Here is a 26,161-nt window from a genome sequence, read left to right on the forward strand (position 1 = left end):
AGGCTCTATTTCATTACCTTTACTTATCTAGACAAGTCAGTTAAGAACAAATTCTTATTTTCAATGACGGCCTAGGAACAGTGGGTTAACTGGCTTGTTCAGAACGACAGATTTTTACCTTGTCAGCTCAGGGATTTGATCTTGCAACCTTTCGGTTGCTAGTCCAACACTCTAACCACTAGGCTACCTGCCACCCCTCTTCAAGGGTCATGGTAAAAAATATGTTTTGGAACTGCTGCAATGCTTCATTACTGAATTGTACATTACATTTTTTTCTATTTAATTAATGAAAGTGGGTGCAATATAGTCTTTGTTCACGTACAGTGGCTTTATGAAATACATTTTAAGAGAGAACTAATGGAAAGCTCTGGCATATATAGACATTCATTTTAGCTAAAACCTATTCATCATACTGTAGGTACTGAAAATCTTAATTTTTTTGATGCAATGGACTATGGATCTCTCCTCTTGCCCACCTCTGTCAGCAAATGTAACCTATATTTCTGCTAATCCTGATTTGGTACATCCTGTTTGATTATAGAGCTAGGTTTATTTTCAGATGACTATGAATCACTGTACAGCACTAGATTTCTTAAAACCCAAGGGTCTCAAGAAAGAGGATCTCCTGTTCATAGTTACCTATGGATCCACTACAGTAGGCCTATCAAGGTTATTAGTAATACCTGTATGGGAAATGAAGGTTATTCAAAATATAGTTCTATAACGTCAGTAGAAGATAACAGCATTGTGCACAGTACATAATATTTAATGACACAAAGCATATTTAGAAACCCAACATGTTATCCACAATGCACCAACAATGACTTGGTTCCAGTTTTCCAAACTTCAACATCTTCGGTAACGTGATCAGCTCCCCAAAGCGTATCTGGCACACGACCTTGGATGAGGCACTAATTCAATTGTGTTTTTGAGGGCATCACCTCAGGCTATTCACCCACCAGAGGGGCCAAGAGATAACTCCAGGCACTTGTCTGACAGCAAGCAATTTTCGATCACCAGTAACTACTTTAATACTTCATTAACAATTAATTAAATCAAGTCTTTGTGGAATTATGTCTTAAAAGTAAGATCAAGAGTAGAGACCATGTTCAATTTGGTAGTTTGGAAAAGTCTGGTATGACAGTAGAATTTGATCATTAAATTATGTTGCTTAGTGCAGTTTGGTTCAATACATGAAACAAACTGCTTCTTATGTTGTGATTGTAAAATGCCTCTCGGCATCAGAGTTTTGGCACTGTACCATGAATATCTAAATAGTGAAATTTGTGAGAATGCAAAGAAATTCTCAGATTCATTTTGACAACAAAGTTCTGATTTTATTCCAAAAGTGTTGAATAATTGCTGGAACATTTTGACAATACAATAAAACATGTTAAAATCCATAATTTAAACATTCAGTCCACAAAAATAACATAAATGTATGTATGTATTATTAACGGTTGTTACAAAAAGCTACAAAACGACCGATTATCTATCCACAGTGTACAAAATCTTGCAAAATATCAAGGGTAGTGTGACTGTACATTGCAACTTGTTTTTATCCTTCCTTGCTGCCTCCTCATCTTCACCTTCTTGTCTTCGCCATCATGTGAATTTATATGTGAGATTGTTAAGGAAAGTGGTGAGCTGGGCTTTAACAGAAAAACAAAGTGGATATCACAATCAGAATCACTACAATCAATTGCCACGATTTTAAAACCCATGTTTTATTTAAAAGGATATGATTCATAATCCATGTTCTGTGTCAATACACCAGTCAATATAAACTCAGCATTGTGAGTGTCTGTTAGGAAGAAACAGGGGAGACAAGAAGTAGGTTTAGGGTAGAGTCAAAACAGGATGTCAAAACAATCAGCCACATCCAAAGCACATGCACATGTGTACATTTATAGGTTTCTCTTACCAATGTTCTTCAAGAAGTACTCTCTACAGAGATGAAGATCATTCTCACAGGATATCAGGATGATCTCAGCAAGGTTCTGAAAAGAACAGAAAACATTCCACGAGTTCAGTAATAGAACATCACCTCGGTCACATTCTTCCAAGTACACATTTATAACACAATGCTGTGACGACATGGAGAGGACCAGTACCTTGTTCTGCTTGTGCTCCATTATTTTGCGGAAGGAGGGCTGCTTGGGGAGCACCTTGCCTCCTGCGCTCTCTACAATGGCTTTCATAGTGATAAGGCTTGGACAGATCCCAGGGGTAATGTAGAAATACTTGCCCTAGAGAGGGAGAGAAAAACAGAAAGACATGTTTATGAGCCAGTTGGGTATCTTAATGTAGGGCTGCAAGATATGGGCAAAAAATGTAATTGTGTTTTTTTTTTAACCAAATATTGCGATTGCGATTTGACTTACACGGAGTGTACAAAACATTAGGAATACTTTCATAATATTGAGTTGCATCCCCCCGTTTGCCCTCAGAACAGACTCAATTCATCAGGGCATGGACTACAGGGTGTCAAAAGTGTTCCACAGGGATGCTGGCTCATGTTGACTTCAATGCTTCCCACAATTGTGTCAAGTTGGCTGGATGTCCTTTGGGTGGTGGACCATTCTTGATACACACGAGAAACTGTTGAGCGTGGAAAAAACCCAGCAGTGTTGCAGTTCTTGACACACTCAAACTGGTGTGCCTGGCACCTACTACCATACCCCATTCAAAGGCACTTAAATATTTTGTCTTGCCAATTCACGCTCTAAATGGCACACAGACACAATTGTATCAAGGCTTAAAAATCCTTCTTTAACCGGTCTCCTCCCCTTCATCTACACTGATTGTAGTGGATTTAACAAGAGCCATCAATAAGGGATCATATCTTTCAGCTGGATTCACCTGGTCAGTCTGTGTCATGGAAAGTTGTTCCTAATGTTTAGTACAGAGTAGCTCAAAACACTTGGGTGAATCATGGAAATAGAGTGATTCATATTAAGAAGCAAAATGGAAAGCACCATCGTGCTTGTTTGGAACAATCTGTTGACTGCACATGACAGAACAGCATGCAAACTTATAGTGACCAACAACCGGGCTAACAGCGGGGAGGTGGAACTGCGTTGCTTGAGTGACGGGTTGGGGCTTGGTGTGTGGGAAGTGTGTGGGAAGCAGCCGCAAGAGAGGGAGAGGGACGACAAACATAGTAAACTACAAATGGACCTTACATGCGGCTGACTGGCGTTTCAAAATATTGCATGCAATATGGATATTGCACATGTCAACATTGCGATTTCGATGTGAATTTGATTCATTGTGCAGCCCTAATCTAATGCATCCAATCAGACAAATTGACTCGATAACAATCTGATGACTCGACAGAACAAGTATATACACATTGGTGTCCACTGTCCAGGCAGATAGACATTGGTGTCCACTGTCCAGGCAGATAGACATTGGTGTCCACTGTCCAGGCAGATAGACATTGGTGTCCACTGTCCAGGCAGATAGACATTGGTGTCCACTGTCCAGGCAGATAGACATTGGTGTCCACTGTCCAGGCAGATAGACATTGGGGATAGATTCCATAAGTGCATTGTTTCACTAACCTTGAAGAGTGGTGCAGTGTGGGCCCTCTTCAGTGACTCTTCCAGACTGAAGCCAAACAGCACCTCTGCCTCTGCATCTCTCAGCATGTAGTTCTGCTCATCTGAATAAACAAACACGTACTATAAGAATACACATACTCTAACGAATAAACACATACTGTGGTCTAAAGCAGGGATCATCAACTAGATTCAGCCAAGGGATGATTTTCTTAAGCAGATGGTCAGGGAGCCAGAACATAATTCCAAGTAGTTTGTATTCTGCAAATTGACAGCAAGAAGTCAAAACAGATCATATTTGACTAAAACATAATAGTTTTATACCTTGCTTAGATTTGTATACGATCACACATACTGTATCTATCTATTATGCATGGGAATACTTTGGAACAGATTTCCTAAATTAATATCAGTGATTTGCTGGTGTTTTCACAGTCTTATGTTCAACAATAAAAACCTTTATTTTTTTACTTTTGAAATAAAATCACCCGCGGGCCAAATTCAGTCAGCGGGCCACCAGTTGGGGGACCCTACTCTGAAGAATGTACAAAAACTCTAAAACCAAACACACTCACTCTAAGAACCCACATACACTCTACAAAGCTACACACAAAAAGTAAGTGATCACAACAGTGTCTCGCAACATGAAACTCCCTCACACAGATCTATTCTCTAATAACTGAATGCATATTTAACGTACCGACAAACTTCTGGCTCTTCCAGCTCTCTTCTAACCACTCAGGGGTGACGATGTGCTTGACGATTGACATGGCTGTGAGAAACTTCACCGTCCTCGTCACCTTGTTGGCCACCAGATGGGTACACTTCTGAGCGCTCTCTGCAATCTCCCCTCCAAGGTTGTGCAGCCTCTGGATAGACAAAAGGAGACATCGGATGCATTGTTAGAGGCTGGTCTGTGAGTGCTGAGAATCAGAAGTCATCCTGTGATACCTTTTGAGAAATATTGGTGATTGATAACAATTATTATAGACAATGACTGTTTCCTGCAGACTCAGCTGTGCAGAGGCATAAAAAGGCAATTACCTTCATGAATTGTTGGACCTGTGTTGGCTCAAAGCCAGTAAAGAAAATGTACGGTGTCGACTCTGGTGGAAGCTTCTTGGTTGGGGATTGAATCTCCTCAAGTCTACAATTGAGAGAACATTTGGATTATTGGGTGAGAAACTTTAGGTAATTGCGTTGTATCGATATATACATACAAATAAATAAATACATTTAAAAACATTTTTTAGAAACAAATATTTTTCCTAACACAAATTTTGCAGATTGACTAATTCAACATACTGTGCTACACAACACTGTGAAATGTAGAGTGATGGAGACTCACCGTGGCTTCTTATTTGGAGGCAGGGAGTTTGACTCAGACTGTCTCTGCTTCTGTTGCAGCTGCAATGCTGCCAACGCATCAGGTGAAACCTTCACAGGAGCCCGCCAGGCACCTAAAATCAAACGGAGAAAAATGTATATAATCCACACCTGTGTGTAAGAATTTTGTCCATCACCCTCAATTTTTTTAAACGATTATTACCCATATACAGTGCATTCGGAAAGTATTCAGAGCCCTTGATTCCCCCCCCCCATATTTTGTTACAATAGTCTTATTCAAAAATTGATTATATTAACAAAAAAATCTACACTCAATACCCAATTATCATCAAGAAAAAAAATAGGTTTTTAGAAATTGTTGCAAATTTATATTTTAAAAAACAACTGAAATATCACATTTACATAAGTATTCAGATCATTTACTCTGTACTTTGTTGAAGCACCTTTTTGTGATCACATCCTTGAGCCTTCTTGGGTATGATGCTACAAGCTTGGCATACCTGTATTTGGGGAGTTTCTCCCATTCTTATCTGCAGATCCTCTCAAGCTCTGTCAAGTTAGATGAGGAGCGTCGCTGCACAGCTGTTTTCAGGCCTCTCCAGAGATGTTCGATTGGGTTCAAGTCCGGGCTACTCAAGGACATTGAGACTTGTGCTGAAGCCATTCCTGCGTTGTCTTGGCTGTGTGCTCAGGCTCATTGTCCTCATTGGAAGGTGAACCTTCACCCCACTCTGAGGTCTGGAGCAGGTTTTCATCAAGGATTTCGCTATACTTTGCTCTGTTAATCTTTCCCTCGAGCCTGACTAGGCTTTCAGTCTCTGTCATTGGAAAACATCCCCACAGCATGATGCTGCCACCACCATGCTTCACTGTAGGGGTGGTGCCAGGTTTCCTCCAGACGGGACTCTTGGCATTCACATCAAAGAGTTCTATCTTCATCAGACCAGAAAATCTTGTTTCTTATGGTCAGAGTCCTTTAGGTGCCTTTTGGCAAATGCCAAGTAGGCTGCCATGTGCCTTTTACTGAGTAGTGGCTTCCGTCTGGCAACTCTACTATAAAGGCCTTTGGTAGAGTGCTGCATATGTGGTTGTCCTTTTGGAAGGTTCTCCCATCTCCACAGAGGAACTCCAGAGCTCTATGAGAGTGACCATTGGGTTCTTGGTCACAGCTCTAGGAAAATAGTTGATGGTCCTAAACTTCTTCCATTTAAGAATGATTTAAGGCCACTGTGTTCTTGGGGACCTTCAATGCTGCAGAAATGTTTTGGTACCCTTCCCCAGATAAACACAATCCTGTCTCGGAGCTCTACGGACAATTCCTTTGACCTCATGGCTTGGTTTTTGCTCTGAAATGCACTGTCAACTGTGGGACCTTATATAGACAGTTGTGTGCCTTTCCAAATCATGTCCAATCAATTGAATTTTCCACAAGTAGACTCCAACCAAGTTATAGAAACAGCTCAAGGATGATCAATGGAACTAGGATGCACCTGAGCTCAATTATGAGTCCCATAACGAAGGTTCTGAATACTTATGTAATAAAATGTATCTGTTATTTAAATAAATTTGCAAAAATGTCTAAAAAGCTGTTTTTGCTTTGTCATTATGGGGTATTGTGTGTAGATTGATGAGGATTTTTTATTTTATTTAATCGTTTAGGCTATAACGTAACAAAATGTGGAAAAAGGTTAGGGTTCTGAATACTTTCCGAATGCGCTGTAAAGTCCCCTTGCCCCCACTGTAAGACTTCTGAACCCTGTACCCAGTAGGTTCTGAACCAGATGCTGGTTGGGGATGAGTGGTTCCTGCAGGTTGAAGTTGGAGTATCTGCTGTGCTGGATCTGCCGGAGAGCCTCAAAGTTCCCTAGGAGGATGTCACAGAGCCACTGGGCATTGACGCAGGGGATCCTCCACTCCTTGGCCTTCTCATACTTCAGACCACTGGGCCTGAGGAGACAGGGAGGGAGAGGGTTAACACAGGGGATTCTAACAGTCAAGTAAAACAGACATGATGCAGGTATAAAACACACACACACACACATACAGTGGGGCAAAAACATATTTAGTCAGCCACCAATTGTGCATGTTCTCCCACTTAAAAAGATGAGAGGCCTGTAATTTTCATCATAGGTACACTTCAACTATGACAGACAAAATGAGAAGGAAAATAAATCCAGAAAATCACATTGTAGGATTTTTAATGAATTTATTTGCAAATTATGGTGGAAAATAAGTATTTGTTCAATAACAAAAGTTTCTCAATACTGTTATATACCCTTTGTTGGCAATAACAGAGGTCACTACGTTTTCTGTATGTCTTCACAAGGTTTTCACACACTGTTGCTGGTATTTTGGCCCATTCCTCCATGCAGATCTGTAGAGCAGTGATGTTTTGGGGCTGTTGCTGGTCAACACGGACTTTCAACTCCCTCCAAAGATTTTATATGGGGTTGAGATCTGGAGACTGGCTAGGCCACTCCAGGACCTTGAAATGCTTCTTACGAAGCCACTCCTTCGTTGCCCGGGCAGGGTGTTTGGGATCATTGTCATGCTGAAAGACCCAGCCACGTTTCATCTTCAATGTTCTTGCTGATGGAAGGAGGTTTTCACTCAAAATCTCACGATACATGGTCCCATTCATTCTTTCCTTTACACGGATCAGTTGTCCTGGTCCCTTTGCAGAAAAACAGCCCCAAAGCATGATGTTTCCACCCCCATGCTTCACAGTAGGTATGGTGTTCTTTGGATGCAACTCAGCATTCTTTGTCCTCCAAACATGACGAGTTGAGTTTTTACCAAAGGTATATTTTGGTTTCAACTGACCATATGACATTCTCCCAATCTTCTTCTGGATCATCCAAATGCTCTCTAGCAAACTTCAGACAGGCCTAGACATGTACTGGCTTAAGCAGGGGGACACGTCTGGCACTGCAGGATTTGAGTCCCTGGCGGCGTAGTGTGTTACTGATGGTAGGCTTTGTTACTTTGGTCCCAGCTCTCTGCAGGTCATTCACTAGGTCCCCCCGTGTGGTTCTGGGATTTTTGCTCACCGTTCTTGAGATCATTTTGACCCCACGGGGGGAGATCTTGCGTGGAGCCCCAGATCGAGGTTATCAGTGGTCTTGTATGTCTTTTATTTCCTAATAATTGCTCCCCCAGTTGATTTCTTCAAACCAAGCTGCTTACCTATTGCAGATTCAGTCTTCCCAGCCTGGTGCAGGTATACAATTTTGTTTCTGGTGTCCTTTGACAGCTCTTTGGTCTTGGCCATAGTGGAGTTTGGAGTGTGACTGTTTGAGGTTGTGGACAGGTGTCTTTTATACTGATAACAAGTTCAAACAGGTGCCATTAATACAGGTAACGAGTGTAGGACAGAGGAGCCTCTTAATAAAGAAGAAGTTACAGGTCCGTGAGAGCCAGAAATCTTGCTTGTTTGTAGGTGACCAAATACTTATTTTCCACCATAATTTGCAAATAAATTCTTAAAAATCCTACAATGTGATTTTCTGGATGTTTTTCTCTCATTTTGTCTGTCATAGTTGAAGTGTACCTATGATGAAAATTACAGGCCTCTCTCATCTTTTTAAGTGGGAGAACTTGCACAATTAGTGGCTGACTAAATATTTTTTTGCCCCACTGTATATATAAAACCTGAAACCCATCCACACATTCTGAACATGATTACACCAATAACTTGACTGTGTCTACAACATGTACATGCCATTCTAAATAGGTGAAAGCATATCAATATCTTCTCGTACTCTTTACAGATGAGCACGGTGTTGCTACGACAGAGGTAGCCTGTGTATCTGGCTCCTGCCAGATAGGCCATTAGCTTCAGGTCATCACGGTCTGAGTCCACAAAGCCAGTCACAGAGATGATCTGAGGAGGAACGAATGTTAGGAACGTCAATGGACTTACTATTGAAGCTACTTCTGAGCTATTCATTACATAGGCCTAGTTCTCCTTGGAATTCTAGTCATTACCTCATCATACACCAATGCAAAATGTATGATTGTACCCATGGGTGTAGTGCTGCCGGAGCAACGCTCTGCCACTTCTAAGAATGCAATGGTGCTCATTTAATAAAGTTGAAGTGGAATCAAGTTCACGCAAGATCATTTAATGATTAACCAGTATTCGACATAACAAACCAAATATAATAGCTAGTACAATGTTACTGTTAGACCAAAAAACACATAATTTCGTATAAGACGTCAGGATGATTGTGCTGAATTGTTGCATTTTTTTTATATCATGAGGCCAAGACTCAACAGAACGTGCCACTGGGCAAAATATGTGCTTTGACAAACAAAACACAGGGAGGCTGTAGCTTGTGAACTCCATCTGCTCTAAAATGCACTCAAACAGTAGGTTATGTACATCAATCAAGAAGATCTGAAAGCATGTACCCATGAACCTGATTTAGATTCAAATGGTTGGCATACAGCTTGGACGTTTCATCCGTAAAACGTGAAGAATTGTCATCCACGATTGACAGAGATGGTGCCCTTTATTTTTTGGTTTTGGTAGGCCTGATTTGGTGTTTGAGGGTATTAAAAATGGAACCGTTGTTCAAAATAAAAACAAATGAAAGCAGTTCCCAAACCATGTTAGATGTTTTGAATGTGGCGAGATAAAGAGGAAGTGATGCGTACGTGTTGTGAGCAGGGCTTCGCTCCAGGTGGGAAGGCGAAGGGGAGGTGTAGGGTTCTGTGGGGAGGAACCATCTTCTTTTTTTTCAGGATTGTGTTCAGCCAGTGGGCAGTGACACAGCGTCTCCCCTCCCGTAGGGCCTGAGGTACAGCAACAAGAGAGATGACCTTTAAAACCTAATATAACGGGGACACACACACACTAGAGTCCTGCACGGGTCCGTTTTTTGGAGACACATCCGCCCCGGCCACATCAATTCCGAGCCCCACCCAATATACCCTACATCAGGACTGATTTTCTCGTAACCCGACACACCCGCATAGAATAGTTCTGAGAGCCGATCCGTGACCCGCCAAATAACATAATAAAAATGGTTCATTAATTGAATAGAAGGCTGTTATTCCCCTTCCCTGGCCTGTATGAATTCATTTGTCTGCATGTCTATTCAACATTTGGATAAAAGGAAACCATGCCATGAATTAAGAACAATATATTTTTATTTTCACAATGAGATGCGGCACATAGACGACTCAAATCCCTCTGAAAAAAAGGCCTTCTAATTAGCCTTCTTAGCTGACATAACGAAACCTTTACATTCAACATTGTTTAAATAATAAAATAGTTTAATTGAAACTTAAACAATTCCCAGAATCGAATATAGGATGCAAAAAGATATATATTTAGTAGGTTATACTCACAACTTGATATGGCCTGTGTAAATCAGTGATTCCCAAACTGTGGGGTTCCCCCCACCACAATTTATTTTACTCAGTCCGGCATTAAACTTACTCTTGAAAGTTGTCATAGTAGAAAGCACAAGGAGCAATTTCGAAATTGGGTAGTGCATCATCAGTTCCTCTTGTCATGTCAGTCATTACTTACCTTAGAGAGCCATGTATAACTTGTCAGAAATGTACATATCAACTAGCTCATGTCAGCTAATGGTTTTTTTTCTCTTTCTTTGCCCATAGATATTGTTGTAATTTTGTTCTCACTCAAATATCAAATGGACACACATTAGACATGGCAAAATGTAAAGAATTGCAAAATACCTTTGCAGTTTTAAAGCAAATTATCTTTGCACCACATGACAAAATGTGTAGAATTGCAGGAAATAAGCACAGAATGTTCCCTAATGCTGGAAGGTCTGAAAAAGTTTGGGAACCCCTGGTCTAAATTAACAAAAGCCTGAATTAATGTGCTAATAAACTGAATTAGCCTATTGTAAAGAAATACCTGCTTGCACTTCTTGCAGGCGGTGTATCCATCTACCAGATTGTTGTTCTTGTCCACAATGATCCTTCCAAACCAAACCAGGGATTTCACCCGCACAGCACCTATTTTCCCAATTCTGAATTTCATAACCTTTTTATTCTCTGGTTACGTTTGCCCTTTTCATGCGAGCTAGACTATCCATAGAAAGTAGGCCTAAACTTGGCAATGTATTCTCACATGGGGGGGGTGAAACATAAGTTTCAACACCACACAAATAATGGACAGTTCCACTGCATGCATGGCTAGTAGCCTATAGGTCTGTCTCACCACTCACAGAATGGAACTCACAACCCAATGCAACACAACAAGCTCCTGGGTTTGTAAAAAAAAATAGAATCTTGATTTAAAATGTTTCTGACCCGCAGAATAATTGTTCTGAACCACGAGCCGACACGCGGGTTGAAATAATGCTTTCATTTAGAGGTCGACCGATTAATCGGTATGGCCGATTAATTAGGGCCGATTTAAAGTTTTCATAACAATCGGTAATCAGCATTTTTGGACACCGATCATGGCCGATTACGTTGCACTCCACGAGGAGACTGCGTGGCAGGCTGACTACCTGTTATGCGAGTGCAGCAAGGAGCCAAGGTAAGGTGCTAGCTAGCATTAAACGTATCTTATAAAAAACAATCAAACATAATCACTAGTTAACTACACATGGTTGATGATATTACTAGTTTATCTAGCGTATCCTGCGTTGCATATAATCGTTGTGGTGCCTGTTAATTTATCATTGAATCATAGCCTACTTCGCCAAATGGGCATTCGCAAAAAAAGCACTGTTGTTGCACCAATGTGTACCTAACCATAAACATCAACGCCTTTCTTATTCCCAGGTAAGAAGTTTTAGGTTGAGGTTATTATAGGACTATTTCTCTCTATACCATTTGTATTTCATATACCTTTGACTATTGGATGTTCTTATAGGCACTATAGTACTGCCAGTGTAACAGTATAGCTTCCGCCCTTCTCCTCGCCCCTACCTGGGCTCGAACCAGGAACACATCGACAACAACCTCCCTCAAAGCATCGTTACCCATCGCTCCACAAAAGCCGCGGCCCTTGCAGAGCAAGGAGAACAACTACTCCAAGTCTCAGAGTGAGTGACGTTTGAAACGCTATTAGCGCGCACCCCGCTAACTAGCTAGCCATTTCACATCGGTTACACGAGCCTAATCTCGGGAGTTGATAGGCTTGAAGTTAGAAACAGTGCAATGCTTGAAGCACAGCGAAGAGCTGCTGGCAAATGCCCGAAAGTGCTGTTTGAATGAATGCTTACGAGCCTGCTGCTGCCTACCACAGCTCAGTCAGACTGCTCTATCAAATATCAAATCATAGACTTAATTATAACATAATAACACACAGAAATACGAGCCTTAGCTCATTAATATGGTCAAATCCAGAAACTGTCATTTCAAAAATAAAAGGTTTATTCTTTCAGAGAAATACGAAACCGTTCCGTATTTTATCTAACGGGTGGCATCCATAAGTCTAAATATTCCTGTTACATTGCACAACCTTCAATGTTATGTCATAATTATGCAAAATTCTGGCAAATTAGTTCGCAACGAGCCAGGCGGCCCAAACTGTTGCATGTACCCTGACTCGCGTGCAATGAACGCAAGAGAATTGACACAATTTCCCTAGTTTAATATTGCCTGGTAATATGAATTTATTTTAACTAAATATGAAGTTTTAAAATATATACTTCTGTGCATTGATTTTAAGAAAGGCATTGATGTTTATGGTTAGGTACATTCATGCAACGATTATACTTATACAAATGCGCTTTTGTTAAATCATCCCCCGTCCCCCGTCTTCACAGTTAGCATTGAGCCAGGCAGCCCAAACTGCTGTATATACCCTGACTCTGTTGCACAGAACGCAAGAGAAGTGACAATTTCCCTAGTTAAAAGAAATTAATGTTAGCAGGCAATATTAACTAAATATGCAGGTTTAAAAATATATACTTGTGTATTAGGAATATTGAAGACTCATGTTAAAAGGAACCACCAGCTTTCAAATGTTCTCATGTTCTGAGCAAGGAACTTAAACTTTAGCTTTTTTTACATGGCACATATTGCACTTTTACTTTCTCCTCCAACACTTTGTTTTTGCATTATTTAAACCAAATTGAACATGTTTCATTATTTATTTGAGGCTAAATTGATTTTATTGATGAATTATATTAAGTTAAAATAAAAGTGTTCATTCAGTATTGTTGTAATTGTCATTATTACAAATAAATACATTAATAAATAATAATAAAAATTTTTTAAATTAATTAATTAATTAAAATAAAAATATTTAAAAAATAAATTAATAAATTAAATTCTAATTATTTTTTAAATATATATACATAAAAAAATTATAATCGTCCGATTAATTGGTATCGGCTTTTTTGGGTCCTCCAATAAATCGGTATCGGCTTTGAAAAATCATAATCGGTCGATCTCTACTTTCATTCCACCCGCCAGCTGTTTTTTTTGCGGGTCAACCACGGGTATCCGACCCGATGCAGGACTCTAACACACACACACACTTGTCCTTCAAACAAGCCTTTAGCTGAGATGAAAAACTCTTCAGTGATGCTTACCTGGACATACATGCTGCTAACTTGAGTTTCACAGAGCAGGTGAGTGCAACGGTTGTTGAGAGAGGAGTCCACAATTCCACCATAGGCCTGGATAATCTGCGATTCACAAAATACAACTCAGCAATGCAAGGGGAAAAACAGTAGTTGAAAAAATGCAGTTATAATAAATGCTGTTTGCTAAGACACAAGATAAAGATAAGTCCAAGAAAATAATGAACTTTTTTTTTTCTTACTCTCTTCCACGTGGCAAGGAGCTGCTTGTCTGCCATCTGCTCTGGGTAGTCAGCAACAGCAAACACACAGCCCACCAAGAAGCCATCTTCAGGAACTACAGCAGCAAACAGAACAATGTTTGGTTAGTCAAACAAATCAGAACTATAACCATTAAAAACAGCATGATGATCATTGGATGTATATCATCTGATCACGATTGTTTTCTTAATGTATTTTGATGACTTTTTGTAATGACCTGAAACTGAAATTGAAACCTCAATTGTGTCTTAGAGAACTTACTCTCCTGTCCTGGCTCGTGGCCAAACAGCTGGTGCACTTGAGGCGGCTGGAGCTGAGGCTGTAGTGACCCTTGCTGCTGCTGCGGCTGCTGGAGTGGCTGCTGGCTTGGATGCTGCTGCAGCGACTGCTGCTGGCTCTTCAGATGCTGCTGCTGCTGCTGTTGTTGCTGGAGTTGCTGCATGTGCTGCTGCTGCATCTGTTGCTGCAGGAAATGCTGCTGCTGCTGCTGTTGGAGGTGTTGTTGATGGAGTTGCTGTTGCTGCTGGTTCTGCTGCTGTTGCTGCTGCTGCTGTTGCTGCTGCAGCTGTTGCTGGAGCCTGTGCTGCTGGAACTGCTGTAGCTGCTGTTGTAAAGCATGCTGCTGCTGCTGGAGCTGCTGCTGCTGCTGCATTGGTGGTCGCAGGAGCTGCTGTGGTCGCAGTTGTTGCTGCGAGAATGCATGTTGTGGTTGTTGTTGTTGCTGGGTGAAGATCTGTTGTTGGTGGATCTGCTGTTGCTGTGGCTGCTGCTGGATGAACTGATGTGCTTGTTGTTGTGGCAACTGAGGAGAGAAACCTGGCTGAGGAACCTGCGGCTGCTGCTGCTGCTGTTGTTGTTGTTGTTGTTGTTGCTGCTGGTGGTGCAACTGCATGAGTTGCTGTGGTGGGAGATGCTGCAGCATGGGGTGCTGCTGTGGCAGCTGCTGAGGTGGGTGTTGTTGTTGTGGCTGTTGTTGTGGCTGTTGTTGTTGTGGCTGTTGTTGTTGGGGGACCTGATGAGACTGCTGCTGCAGTAACTGCTGCTGTGCTTCGGCTGTGAGCTGCTGCTGACCTTGGGGCTTCGCTTGGTTGAACAGGAGTGGGTTGGGTTGGGCGTTGGGCTGGCCCTGGTTCGTTTGCTGCTGCTGCTCTAATGTCTTCGTTGAGGCAGAAAGACTCTGTAGGATCTGTGGTAAGAAACCAAACAAATGTTGACATTTTATCAATGACATCAACTTTTTCAGTTGATGGCATTGCACCAATACTTTGCCGCTATATGACCTTAATGACCTGACCTGTGTCCCATATGTACCTGCATTCCATACAGAACCAGGCTAATAATGACTCGCCATATTTTAAATTAGCATGCCCTTGTGTTCTTTGATTGATTTGGATAGATTTACTCAGAGTTTTAAAAAACTACTGGCCCGAACATAAAATTCTACTGGGTATTTACATTCTTTTTGACCTTTATTTAACTAGGCAAGTCAGTTAAGAATAAATTCTTATTTACAATGACGAGTGGGTTACTGCCTTGTAACTGCCTTGTTCAGGGGCAGAACAACAGATTTTTACCTTGTCAGCTCGGGGATTCGATACAGAAACCTTTCGGTTACTGGCCCTACGCTCTAACCACTAGGCTACCTGCCACCCTCTCTGTAACTAGAACAACAGTAGTTGCTTTGAAAACTATATTTTTCCCACAAATGCATTTTGAGCAACGGTCATATGCTTCTATGCTTATTAGACTCCATCCCTCTCTCCTCCATGAGCATAGAGGGAGAGGGAGTGAGAGTGGCTCGCTCACACAGCAGACGACAGCGAAACAGGGGCAGGCAGATACTTTCATATGGTTTATATTTGGTCAAATGCACATAATGGTTTGAATAAATCATGATAACAGCATTTTTTTTAAGCAAGTTGTTAACCAAAAAATGATGTGACCAACTCCATAAAAAAATTGCCAAGTAAACTGGTTGCAAATGCGAGAGTTCTGGTCGCCGTTTCGAACCCTGATTTCACACCACTACTGCAAAAGAAACCAAGCAAGAAAGAAAGCCTGAGAGAACGCCAAAGAACGATGTTCTTACGTGTGCAACGTTGGGGGGCCTTGTGGTCTGCTGGATGTCAGAGTTGTTGGTGATGTTCCGTAGTGTCCTGGCCGCTGGGCTCCAGCCTGCCATGCCCTCTGTCCTCTCTGCCCCCGGCTGGGCAGCACTGGGTACTAGGGCAGCCCGGGCTTCTGATGGCCCTGCACTGCCTGGCACAGGGGGAACACTGGCACAGAGGTTGATCAGGCCAGAGTCCTTCACTGGCTGCAGTCTGCGTTTGGGACCCAGGGGCGGCCCGGTCATCTCCGCTGGGGTCCAGTTCAGGTTCCGCTCCTCCTTCTCCGTGGAAGAGTCATCCGAGTCATCAAACATGAGTTCGTCTCGTCGCTCGGCTTTGGGCGAGGTCCCTCCTCGGCCACTAGCAGGGGAGTCATCTCTTGATGAGGGGCTGGATCTCCGGGACCTGGGGCCTGGGCGCCTGCGGCCTGGAGGGCTGTAGCTGCCCTCAGAGCGCGACTCGTACTCGCTCTCCTCATCCTCCTCCTGGTAGGTCAGCCGGGGGTGGTACAGAGCCTCATCCTTCCTGCTCTTGTCCAATGCGGAGTGTGTGATCCATTCCGGCGTGACGATTTTGATGCTGCTGTGCTTCAGGGCAACCTCATACTTTTCCTGGAAAACACAATTCACGGCGTGAATGTACAGACATAATACGTTTCAGGTGTATGATGTTCTTTCTGTGTACTGCAAAAATGTGTGTTTTGGTATCATCTGACCAACATAGTACAGCTATCAAGATCTTGAGATGAATTGTTTCATTAGAATACAACCTGAAGTAACACAAAGACATGTTGTGTTCAGGCATTTCTCAGTGGCCAAGCAAAGACTAGACACTAGACAGCCTATGGGCAGGCTCTACCTCCTGGAGCCTGAGCATAAAGACAGCAGTAAAACAAGACATCCCCTTCCTGCAATAACCATCAGACAGACCAGTGCCAAAGCAAGACTTATAAAATGTCCAACACAAGCAAGGCCTCAGCAGGCACCTCAATAGATCCTAAAAATAGTAACATGCCGACATTATTTTTCAAAAGACTGTTCCAATTCACCAATTTGTCCATTTTCTCCGCAATGGGTGAACACTTTAAATCGTGTTTTTCCCCCCATATTTTCTTGTGAATCGGAAGAACATTGGAATAATTTTACATTAGAAAAACACAAACACCACACAAGAATGACAAAACTTAATATGGCAAGAATGGTACTGAAAAATAATTACCCCTTTTGGCTCTGGAACAATCAGGTGAGTACATTTCTTGTTTAGGTTGAGTTGACAGTCACCACCATAAAAAGTGATCAAGGCCCAAAGAGTGTTCAGATCTTCTGGTAGCTAAACAAAGAAATGCATGAGAAAGATCTTAACATGATATAAAATACTTATCGTAATAAATCCATAAAACAATATATACGTAAAAGTACATACTTTAGGTAGACATGCCGTGACACCGAAGAATATTTGTCCTGACTCTGGGGAGAAACCGGTAACTCTGAATTATCTTATGTTAAGAAAGTCATTCAACTCAAATGTTCAGCTACTCGTTCAGCTAAAGTGTTACCGTTAAAATATAATTCACAAACATCAATCAATTGTTCATGAAATTCATTTCTATGAAAAGATACGGTAGCAGGTCTCCACATCTGACAGACAAAGTCACCCAAGACGGCTGAAAAACAAGGAAAACAGAGTTTAAAACGGTTGAACTTTTTCCCTTCACACCACCAAGGCTCCAGGTTTTTTTGTGAATTGTCTACATAAAGGGATATACAGGTACCTGCCAAAATAAAGGAAACACTTGAGTAAATGAGGGATAAAGTAGATTGAAAGCAGGTGCTTCCACACAGGTGTGGTTCCTGAGAAATAAGCCATTAACAGCCTATCATGCTTAGGGTAGGGTAATGTATAAAAATGCCCAGTTGCCCATTATTTTGGATGCCATAGCTAGAAGAGATCACAGTGACATGGTGTAAAGTACTTCAGTAAAAATACTTTAAAGTATTACTTAAGTAGGTTTTGGGGGTATCTGTACATTACTTTTCATATTTTTGACAACTTTTACTTCACTACATTCCTAAAGAAAATGATGTACTTTATACTCCATTCATTTTTCCTGACACCCAAAAGTACTCGTTACATTTTGACAAGAAAATGGTCCAATTCACACTCTTATCAAGATAACATCCTTGGTCATCCCTACTGCCTCAGATCTGGCGGACCCACTAAACACAAATGCTTTGTTTGTAAATTAGTGTGCCCCTGGCTATCCGTCAATAAAAATGTAAAATACAATTGTGCCATCTGATTGGCTTAATATAAGGAATTTGAAATTGTTTATACTTTTACTTTTGATACTAAAGTACATTTTAACAATCCCATTTACTTTAGATACTTAAGTATATTTTAAACCAAATACTTTTAAGACTTTTTCTCAAGTAGTATTTTACTGGGTGACATTCACTTGAGTCATTTTCTATTAAGGTATCTTTACTTTTACTCAAGTATGACAATTGAGTTCTTCTTCCACCACTGCTTAGTGACTTTGAAAGAGGGGTCTCAAAGGAGCATAGAGGGTTTAAAGGGTGAAGGGAGATACATAGTTGTACAACAATGCATTCAACTGAAATATGTATTCCGTATTTAACCAGATCTCAACCCAATAGAACACTTATGGGAGATTCTGGAGTGGCGCCTGAGACAGCTTTCCCACCACCATCAACAAAAACACCTGGGGTGTAATCATTAGCCAAACAGTTGCAAAACATTCCTAAAACGAGAGTTTCTATTGGACAAATTCAGGTCGGTCCCTCCCCGTTTCATTCCATTGACTTCCGTTAAAGAAACGTTTTGCAACCGAATCTGCATAATAAATACGCCCCAAATTATGGAATTTCTTGTGGGAAAATGATGTTGTGTCCCTCCAATATACTTCCAGACACTTGTAGAATCTATGCCAAGGCTCATTGAAGCTGTTCTGGCAGGTTGTGGTGGTCCAACGCACGATTAAAACATGTTATGTTGGTGTTTCCTTTATTTTGGCAGTTATCCATGTATAATTCACAACCTTACCTTGACAACTGGAAGGTCAAAGACCTCTCGTGACTCCCCAACCTCTGGGTTATCTCCATCCTCTGCTATAATGTGTGTAGCCAAGGCATTGTATGAGACCTCCTTGCCTTTCCCTGCTTTCAGCAGCTGGACAACCTAAAGTGAACATGAAATCACATCAATTAAATAAAACAGAACACCTGGGGGTCGAATGAACCAGTTATATGCACATGATCAAATCAAATCGTATTTGCATAATACAACAGTGAAATGCTTACTTACAAGCACTTAACCAACAATGCAGTTTTACAACAAAAAAAGTGTTAAGAAAGTATTTAATAAAATCAACTTTTGTAAAAAATAAATATGATAAATTATATGATAAATGTGTACAATTCCAACCAAAGTGTGATAAGAAAATGCAGTAGGCATCAAAGACGTTATTCATCAATCATGGGGTGGCCTGTATACTTAAGAAATTGACGTTATCAATGAGCAGTAGAAGATACTGTTGATTATTAGCTAGCTAGTAAGTGACAAAAATATGCACGGTATAGGCCAAATCAATCTCAGTGGGATTGATTATTTGAAACATAGTTTGAAGGAACAATTTGAAAATGTTCGTGATGTATTTAACTAGGCATATTCATCGTATGTACACGATAAATCAGTTTATAAACACAGGCGCGTAAATTAAAGGCATTATTTGGCAGGAAGTTGCCACTTGCATCTCTACAATGGCGGATTTGTCCTCACATATGCGCAATGACAGGCGCACAATTCTGCAAACCGACGAAGGGCTTTCACCTCAATATTATTGTTACGACCCTGGGTTTATCAATCCATCTCGTTCTAGCTATGGTAATCCATACATATACAATGCAAAACATGCCAAATGTATATTTACTGTATTACTAGTTGCATTGCAAAATTGGATAACCAAGTCATAGGAATGCCAGAATACTGGTTGGCTAACCTGCACTCGTAGAAAACTGGCTAGCTAGCTAAGCATCCAACTGGCTACGGTCGCTAACGTCAACAAACTAACCTCATCTGGATCAATGACAACTTCATATATATTTGTAAAACGCAATGCATGTATTAGTTTATACACCAAATCTGCAAACAATACGGGTTACAAAAGGGAAATGGAAACACTGTCCGTTAGCGTTTCGCTATGCTAACCGGCTAGTGCGGTAAACGTCATTGCTTCGCTAGGTTAGCTAGCTAGCTGTATGTCAACAGTGATAGCTTTACCTTTTGGTCAATGTCCCCGACCACGTAAAATTTAACATCTTTAAAGAGATCCTCCGGGACCTTCGGTTCTTCATCCGACATTATTATCCATAAAATGCTAATCAATATATTTAAAACAAAATCACTAAAAAGTCAAAAGACATTAAAAAGTTATTCCCCTCAAGGCAACACACTAGCGCCAAATCTCAATGAGCGCGCCTGTACCAGAGCGTGACGACAAAGGGGGTGGAACTGAATAACATTGTTTCCTTTATGTATTGTTTCTCAGATATAGTGATGTATTGTGTTATACATATTTATTATATTCAGTACTAAATGCATCGCCTTACATTCAACAGACCTCTACAAACATTTATCAAATAGAAATGCTACCCCACAACAATTTGAAACATGGGACGTCTATGGGAGGAGTTAAGTAATGACGCAAGGTGGAAAAGCCATGCTGAAGTGCCAAAATACTGATCAGTGCAAAGGGCAGGTACAAACGGGAGGGGGGTATTTTCTTAACTAACTTTATTGAACGTTAAACAGGGATCTCTTTACCAGCTACAGAAAATAGGTATAATGCAGACAGATATAATAATGCAGGTAATGGGAGAAGCTTGAGGTCATTAATGAACTCTGTTAAAAGCTGGAGATGCCCCAGGGGTCTGGGCCAGTGGCCCCCAAAAGCAAAACTGTCCTCATGTCAGGCAGCTCCTATGTTCTTAGAAAAAATGGTTCCAAATGGTTATTTGGCTGTCCCCAGAAGAGAACTCTTTTGGGTTCCATGTAAAGGGTTCTACATGGAACCTGAAATGGTTCTTCAAAGGCTTCTCCTATGGGGACAGCCAACAAACCCTTTTAGGTTCAAGATAGCACCCTTTTTCTAAGAGTGTAGACAGGGCTTGAAGCAGATGTTGGCCTAGTGATAATGGCCTTTAATTTAGCCTAGCAGTGGAAGAGCAGGGAAAGCGCCATATTATCAGACTGTAGCAGACACAATTTATTATTTAATGAGGCAAGTCATGCAAACAAAGACAGATCATACTGTAAGTGTGGCCATGCAGACTTTTTAAACGGCCTCTCCTCCTCATGAAAATGTATAGAAATGGTACTATATTCATGTTTATGGGTGATAACGTGTATGTTAGATTAAGGATTGTGACTGCTAACATCTACTATAGGACTGATAAAGATTCATTTTCTATCATCTTGAGATTGTAGCATGTTTTCCCCTTATGTTACAGGCACATGTAATTCACCTTTTCGAAGATCTCATCTACTATGGAATTCATTCCTCCACGGTTCTTAGTTAATTGGCCTAATTGCTTCATTAATTAGAAGGTGTCAAATTGAAGTGCTATCAAACCGACCATAGCAGGGGTGCGTATGATATATCCATAGTGAATTATGGACATCAGTGTGAAAAGACCTTGACAAACTCTGAAATGCATCCAATTAAAGCCATAATTGGATCACTTCACTGACAGCTACATTACGTATGAGAATGTGGCCTTGTGACCTCAGAGTTACAATTTGACATCCTTGATCTGGAGCTTTTGACAAGGTGAAGCAGTTTGATTTAAGTCAATTTGACCCATATGAGCATATTGTCTTTCTCCTTTACAGGTATAGCATGCTCAAGAGGATTATATTAATCCAGCATGACTATCAAGGTCACCCGCGAGCACATTGGTGTAATGCCATTTAATAAATTAAGAATTGTGACCATTATGGCTATATGATTTCATGACAGGGAGTCCATCATGAAGCCACAGCTAACAAACTGTGCCGAGGTCCTTGGAAACATTTTGGACAGAGAAAATGATTCAAATTTTGAACATTAGAAACATCTGATCCTTCATAGAGCACATAAATTTAAAACAATGTTGGGTTACTGATTCTCTGGTTCCATAGGCTACTCTCTATGAGGTACATTTGGGTGAACTTTCCATTTAATAATACACCTTATTCTGAATCCACTGAATGTTTTTACCAGGACTCAAAATGACACACAGCATCACAAGTAGACCTTGTAGTCTATTTTTTTTTATTTTAGTTATTAATTTGAATTACACTGAGACATTCATCTTCTCACTAACAGGACTGCCACCAGGCTCACCAGCAGCAACCATCCTGTATCAGTCCCTTCCCTTCTGAGGCAGCGTCCTACATAGTCCTGGTGGGGGACTGACAGTCAGCCTTCCGCCCAGAGATTTCTGGGAGCAGGGCCAACTTTTCCTCCCTGGATAGATTCCATGGTAACCATTTTGTTTCTTATCCCCAGCTGTGCCTCAGGTTGTGAAGATGATTGTGTTCCATCCAAGAATCGTGGATCACATGTAGCCTATGTTGATAATTTTGTAATGACAATTATTACTTATATTGATATATTTACATAACAGATTGTTAGGGCAATTACCATAAACCAGTTTTTGTGTTTATCATGTTTACATGTTTAAACAAATCTGATAAGTCTTAGTTTTCTTAGATTACAGTTGGAAAATCAACTGAAATAAATGATTTTAAAAGTATTTAATAAAATCCCATGTGCATCCAAAATATCCTAACCCAAATATACCACTAGATGGCACTGTTTACACTTTCTCTAATACGCTAGTAATTTACAACCACTCAGGACAATGCAAAGAAGAGACCCCTGCTGGAAAGATACAACATTCACTATGAATTGTTTTGCCTCTGACCAGAAATTTAAGAGCTTCTTTCTAAGTGAGAGCTGTGAATGAAATCACATAAAATCACTCACACAAACATGTGCATTGTGCACACACTTCAATGCACTTTCAAACAGTTTGTAGCGCAAATAGGTCAAACCACCAACTTTTATGGTGCAGTATACCTACTGTACTGTTGAAAGTTCAATATGGGGGTAACATCAATTCAATTATGAACATATTCTCTAAAGTAATAGTGAGCAGATCATCAGGGCTATTACATTTTAATAACATTCTGTTAATTGAAAACCTGAAAATGACCTGCTGGAGCAAAAGGGAAAGAGCCAACATGTCTAATAAAATATCCCTGGGGTCCATATACAGTAGTACTTACACAGAGATTCAATCAGCAAGCTCAGATTAAAAAAGGGAGCAACACATTTTTAATTAGGGCATTGTTCCCCGATATTCTATCAGAACTACTATTTGGTTGATGAAATAACACCACTAAAGTACTGTAAACGAGATGGCTTCTCAATGTTATTTTATATTAGGTCAAGGTCATAAGGTTATCAATGCATATTCGTTTACGAGACGTTATTGAAAACACTCATATGAGTTATTACATGTTATTTAATGGTCAATTATGATGCTGAATAACCAAGCCAGATACACCTAGCACAACACACTAGTGGTTTGAGTCTTTGAAAATATCAATATGTCTAACTAAGCCAGTGCCTTTTGTGATTTCCTTTTTTGAACTGAGTACAGTATAGGCTATTGTTCACCAGTATCGGCTATGTTTACCAGTCATGCTGACAGAGATTGTCAAATAATATTTAACATAAAGCAAAAGCATTTACTGCACTTTGACTGAATAAAGTTTTGCACAAAAGTTCTCACATTTCTGCTTTCCACCCTGTTCCATCTTCCCTTGTCTCTCTAGCTCTGAGAAAGAGTGAAGATCTTAATGAAGTATTCTTCAAATCTATGCTACATGAATATGACGAAATGCATTATAATGAGAAGTATCTATTCTGTCAAATCCAATGTCACATATATGCCATCAAAAGATGTCATACAACAGCATACCATAATGTATTATACACTCACTATTGAATAAAGTCCACCTTTTATACTTTTTAATAGACATATTTGTACAGGGCTAAATTAGTGTACATTAGTGTAAAATCATATATTATAATGGATGATTGATACATTTTCTATATGATGATCAATGAACTTAATACATCATTGATTACTGAAGACAAGCAAAAGTCAACTAAATTCCTATTATGCACATGCAAAAACACATGGCTGGAATCATTATCTCTTTAAATGGTGACATAAACTATGATGGGGAAAATGCCATCAGGATTAAGACAACTTTGCTTATCATTTTCAATTGGTCCTAAATTGCACTGCTGGTGTCAGTTAAATTCCAGTAAATGTAATTAAAGATGCAATTCTTTATATTTCTATAGGCCTATAATCATGTATCAAGCTATTTCACTGAAACACGCTATTATTTATTTCCTGAACTGACCGAAATTAAAACACAATGGACCAAAACTCTTTTTTGCCCGCTGTAGCCTGATATAGGCTATAGTTGCTGCAACCATGGTCACCAAAAAGTAGAGGAAACGGCTGGGGTTGAGTTGACTGGAGAAATCCAAACGGGCTCAGTTTTCAAACGCCTATTCAGCTGGGATTTATCCACGCCAGGGCGATCGGGGGGATTAACCAGTAATTAAACCCCATAAACAATCGTCCCATTGGCCTTTTCAACGTCTTGTTGAAGGAGACTTGGTCACTTTGCACATAAAGGAAAGTGCGGACAGAGGGAGGGACAGTATAGATCAATGATCTATAAGTAAATAGCAAGCACATCCTAAAGTATTTCAAATGTCATTTTTCCAATAAATTACATGTTTATAGAAGATTATACATTTAAATGACACGTAGGCTATACATTAAAATGAAAATACTGACAGCAATCAGTTGAGTTCAGGATTCATTTCCCTGGAATATGACATTATGTGAGGGTAAACGGGGTAAACATAATTAACGTGGTATGAGTATAAATACATTCGCATAAGAACAATTTAAAATGTGTCGGGAGATTAAGTCATGCCAATAGATAATCTACATAATCGAACCAAAAGGAAACCACTATGAAAGTTGGATAGGCTATGTCCTGGCCAGAAAAACCTTATCAGGGTTGAGACCAGTGTGCCGCACAGTTTTCACCAAAAGCTTTCCAGACTATAGGAAGTGGTCAGTAGGCCTAACCTTTATCCTCATCCTCGGGGACCCCCTTAGTGTTTTCTCTCTCCGTTTGTTTTTCAAAGGCCAACAGGAAGCGTCAGGATCCAACATGACCCCTGCATTGTTACAGAGCAGATATCACAGCCATTCAATGGAGCACATCTGTGTGCTGGTGATCTGGGGCTATGATCTGTGAGCTGCAGCCAACGCTATGGCGTTCATTCACAAATCCCTCTGCCCCTGTAGCATAACCCTTTCTGAGGGAAAGTAAACCAAATAGAAAGAGACATTTACCGAAATAGAAAGTTTTGACTGAGTTAGGAGAGCTAGGATGAAAGTTACGAAAATGGGCATCAGATTGCCTAGGCCTATTAAAATTGTCGGTGGATGACTGTTAGAATAGGCTAGACTGGAATTATTGGACTCATAAGGAAATACTTTTTCAACTGCCAATAATTGGCTATACAGAAATGTGTTTTAGGAAAAGTTGTATATAGGTTGAACTGCGATGTTTTTAAATATGAGCAATTAAGAATAATTTAGAAAATATGATTTGGCCTAAGATTAACTCCGTAAAAGAACGATTGAACATTTGCAAACAATATGCCAAATTATATTTATGTTTGGCAGACAGTGTTGCAGATTGTGAGAGTTGGGGATGTCAACATGAAGGACAGAAACTTCCGTCAAACTATTTTAAATGGCTAATATTCACATATCTGCACATTTGTTAATCGTTCCACACGAATTTCAATATTTCATAGGACAAGGTTATGAATGCAATTCATAAATGCAATAATATTATTATAAGCCAACTAAATTACACAAGAAAGGAATAGTCACCATTTCAGTAGGCTATCGAATCTGCATGAGCTTGGATTTAACATTTTACAACTTTGTGGTGGTTTATCAATTAGTTACAGTTACTGTTCAAAGGTGAAGTGAGTATTTGGACTTTTAATGGTGTAAATCCCCTGGAATGAGGTTAAATAAAAGGTCATTGGAGAGTGGATCTACTTTCTCTCACCTGCCCTGATTAAATTGTGGAAAAGTTGCCTAGGCCTATAGAATGTCATTCTAGGATCCTTGTTTTGCCTGAGAAGTTCAAAGCAGGTTAAAATACATTTCGAATAAGT

At 40.3% G+C, this 26,161-nt stretch overlaps 1 protein-coding gene across 1 annotated transcript; it reads right to left on the reverse strand.

Annotated features, from left to right (window-relative positions):
- Positions 1-1,311: 1,311 nt before the first annotated feature.
- paxip1 (PAX interacting (with transcription-activation domain) protein 1) lies at positions 1,312-20,320 on the reverse strand. The gene is made up of 20 exons (XM_065013441.1): positions 20,101-20,320; positions 18,865-18,999; positions 17,421-17,464; positions 17,224-17,287; positions 17,020-17,130; positions 15,783-16,412; positions 13,955-14,879; positions 13,675-13,769; positions 13,442-13,537; positions 9,570-9,707; positions 8,672-8,793; positions 6,673-6,857; positions 4,912-5,023; positions 4,608-4,710; positions 4,264-4,432; positions 3,567-3,667; positions 2,115-2,249; positions 1,925-2,000; positions 1,740-1,804; positions 1,312-1,617 (listed from the first exon to the last, which is right to left on the reverse strand). The coding sequence occupies exons 1-20, from the start codon at positions 20,179-20,181 to the stop codon at positions 1,606-1,608; spliced, it is 3,399 nt and encodes a 1,132-aa protein (XP_064869513.1). The 5' UTR covers positions 20,182-20,320; the 3' UTR covers positions 1,312-1,605.
- Positions 20,321-26,161: the final 5,841 nt, after the last annotated feature.

This window comes from Oncorhynchus nerka, linkage group LG9b (assembly GCF_034236695.1).
Source record: "Oncorhynchus nerka isolate Pitt River linkage group LG9b, Oner_Uvic_2.0, whole genome shotgun sequence".
NCBI classification, from domain to species: Eukaryota; Metazoa; Chordata; class Actinopteri; order Salmoniformes; family Salmonidae; genus Oncorhynchus; species Oncorhynchus nerka.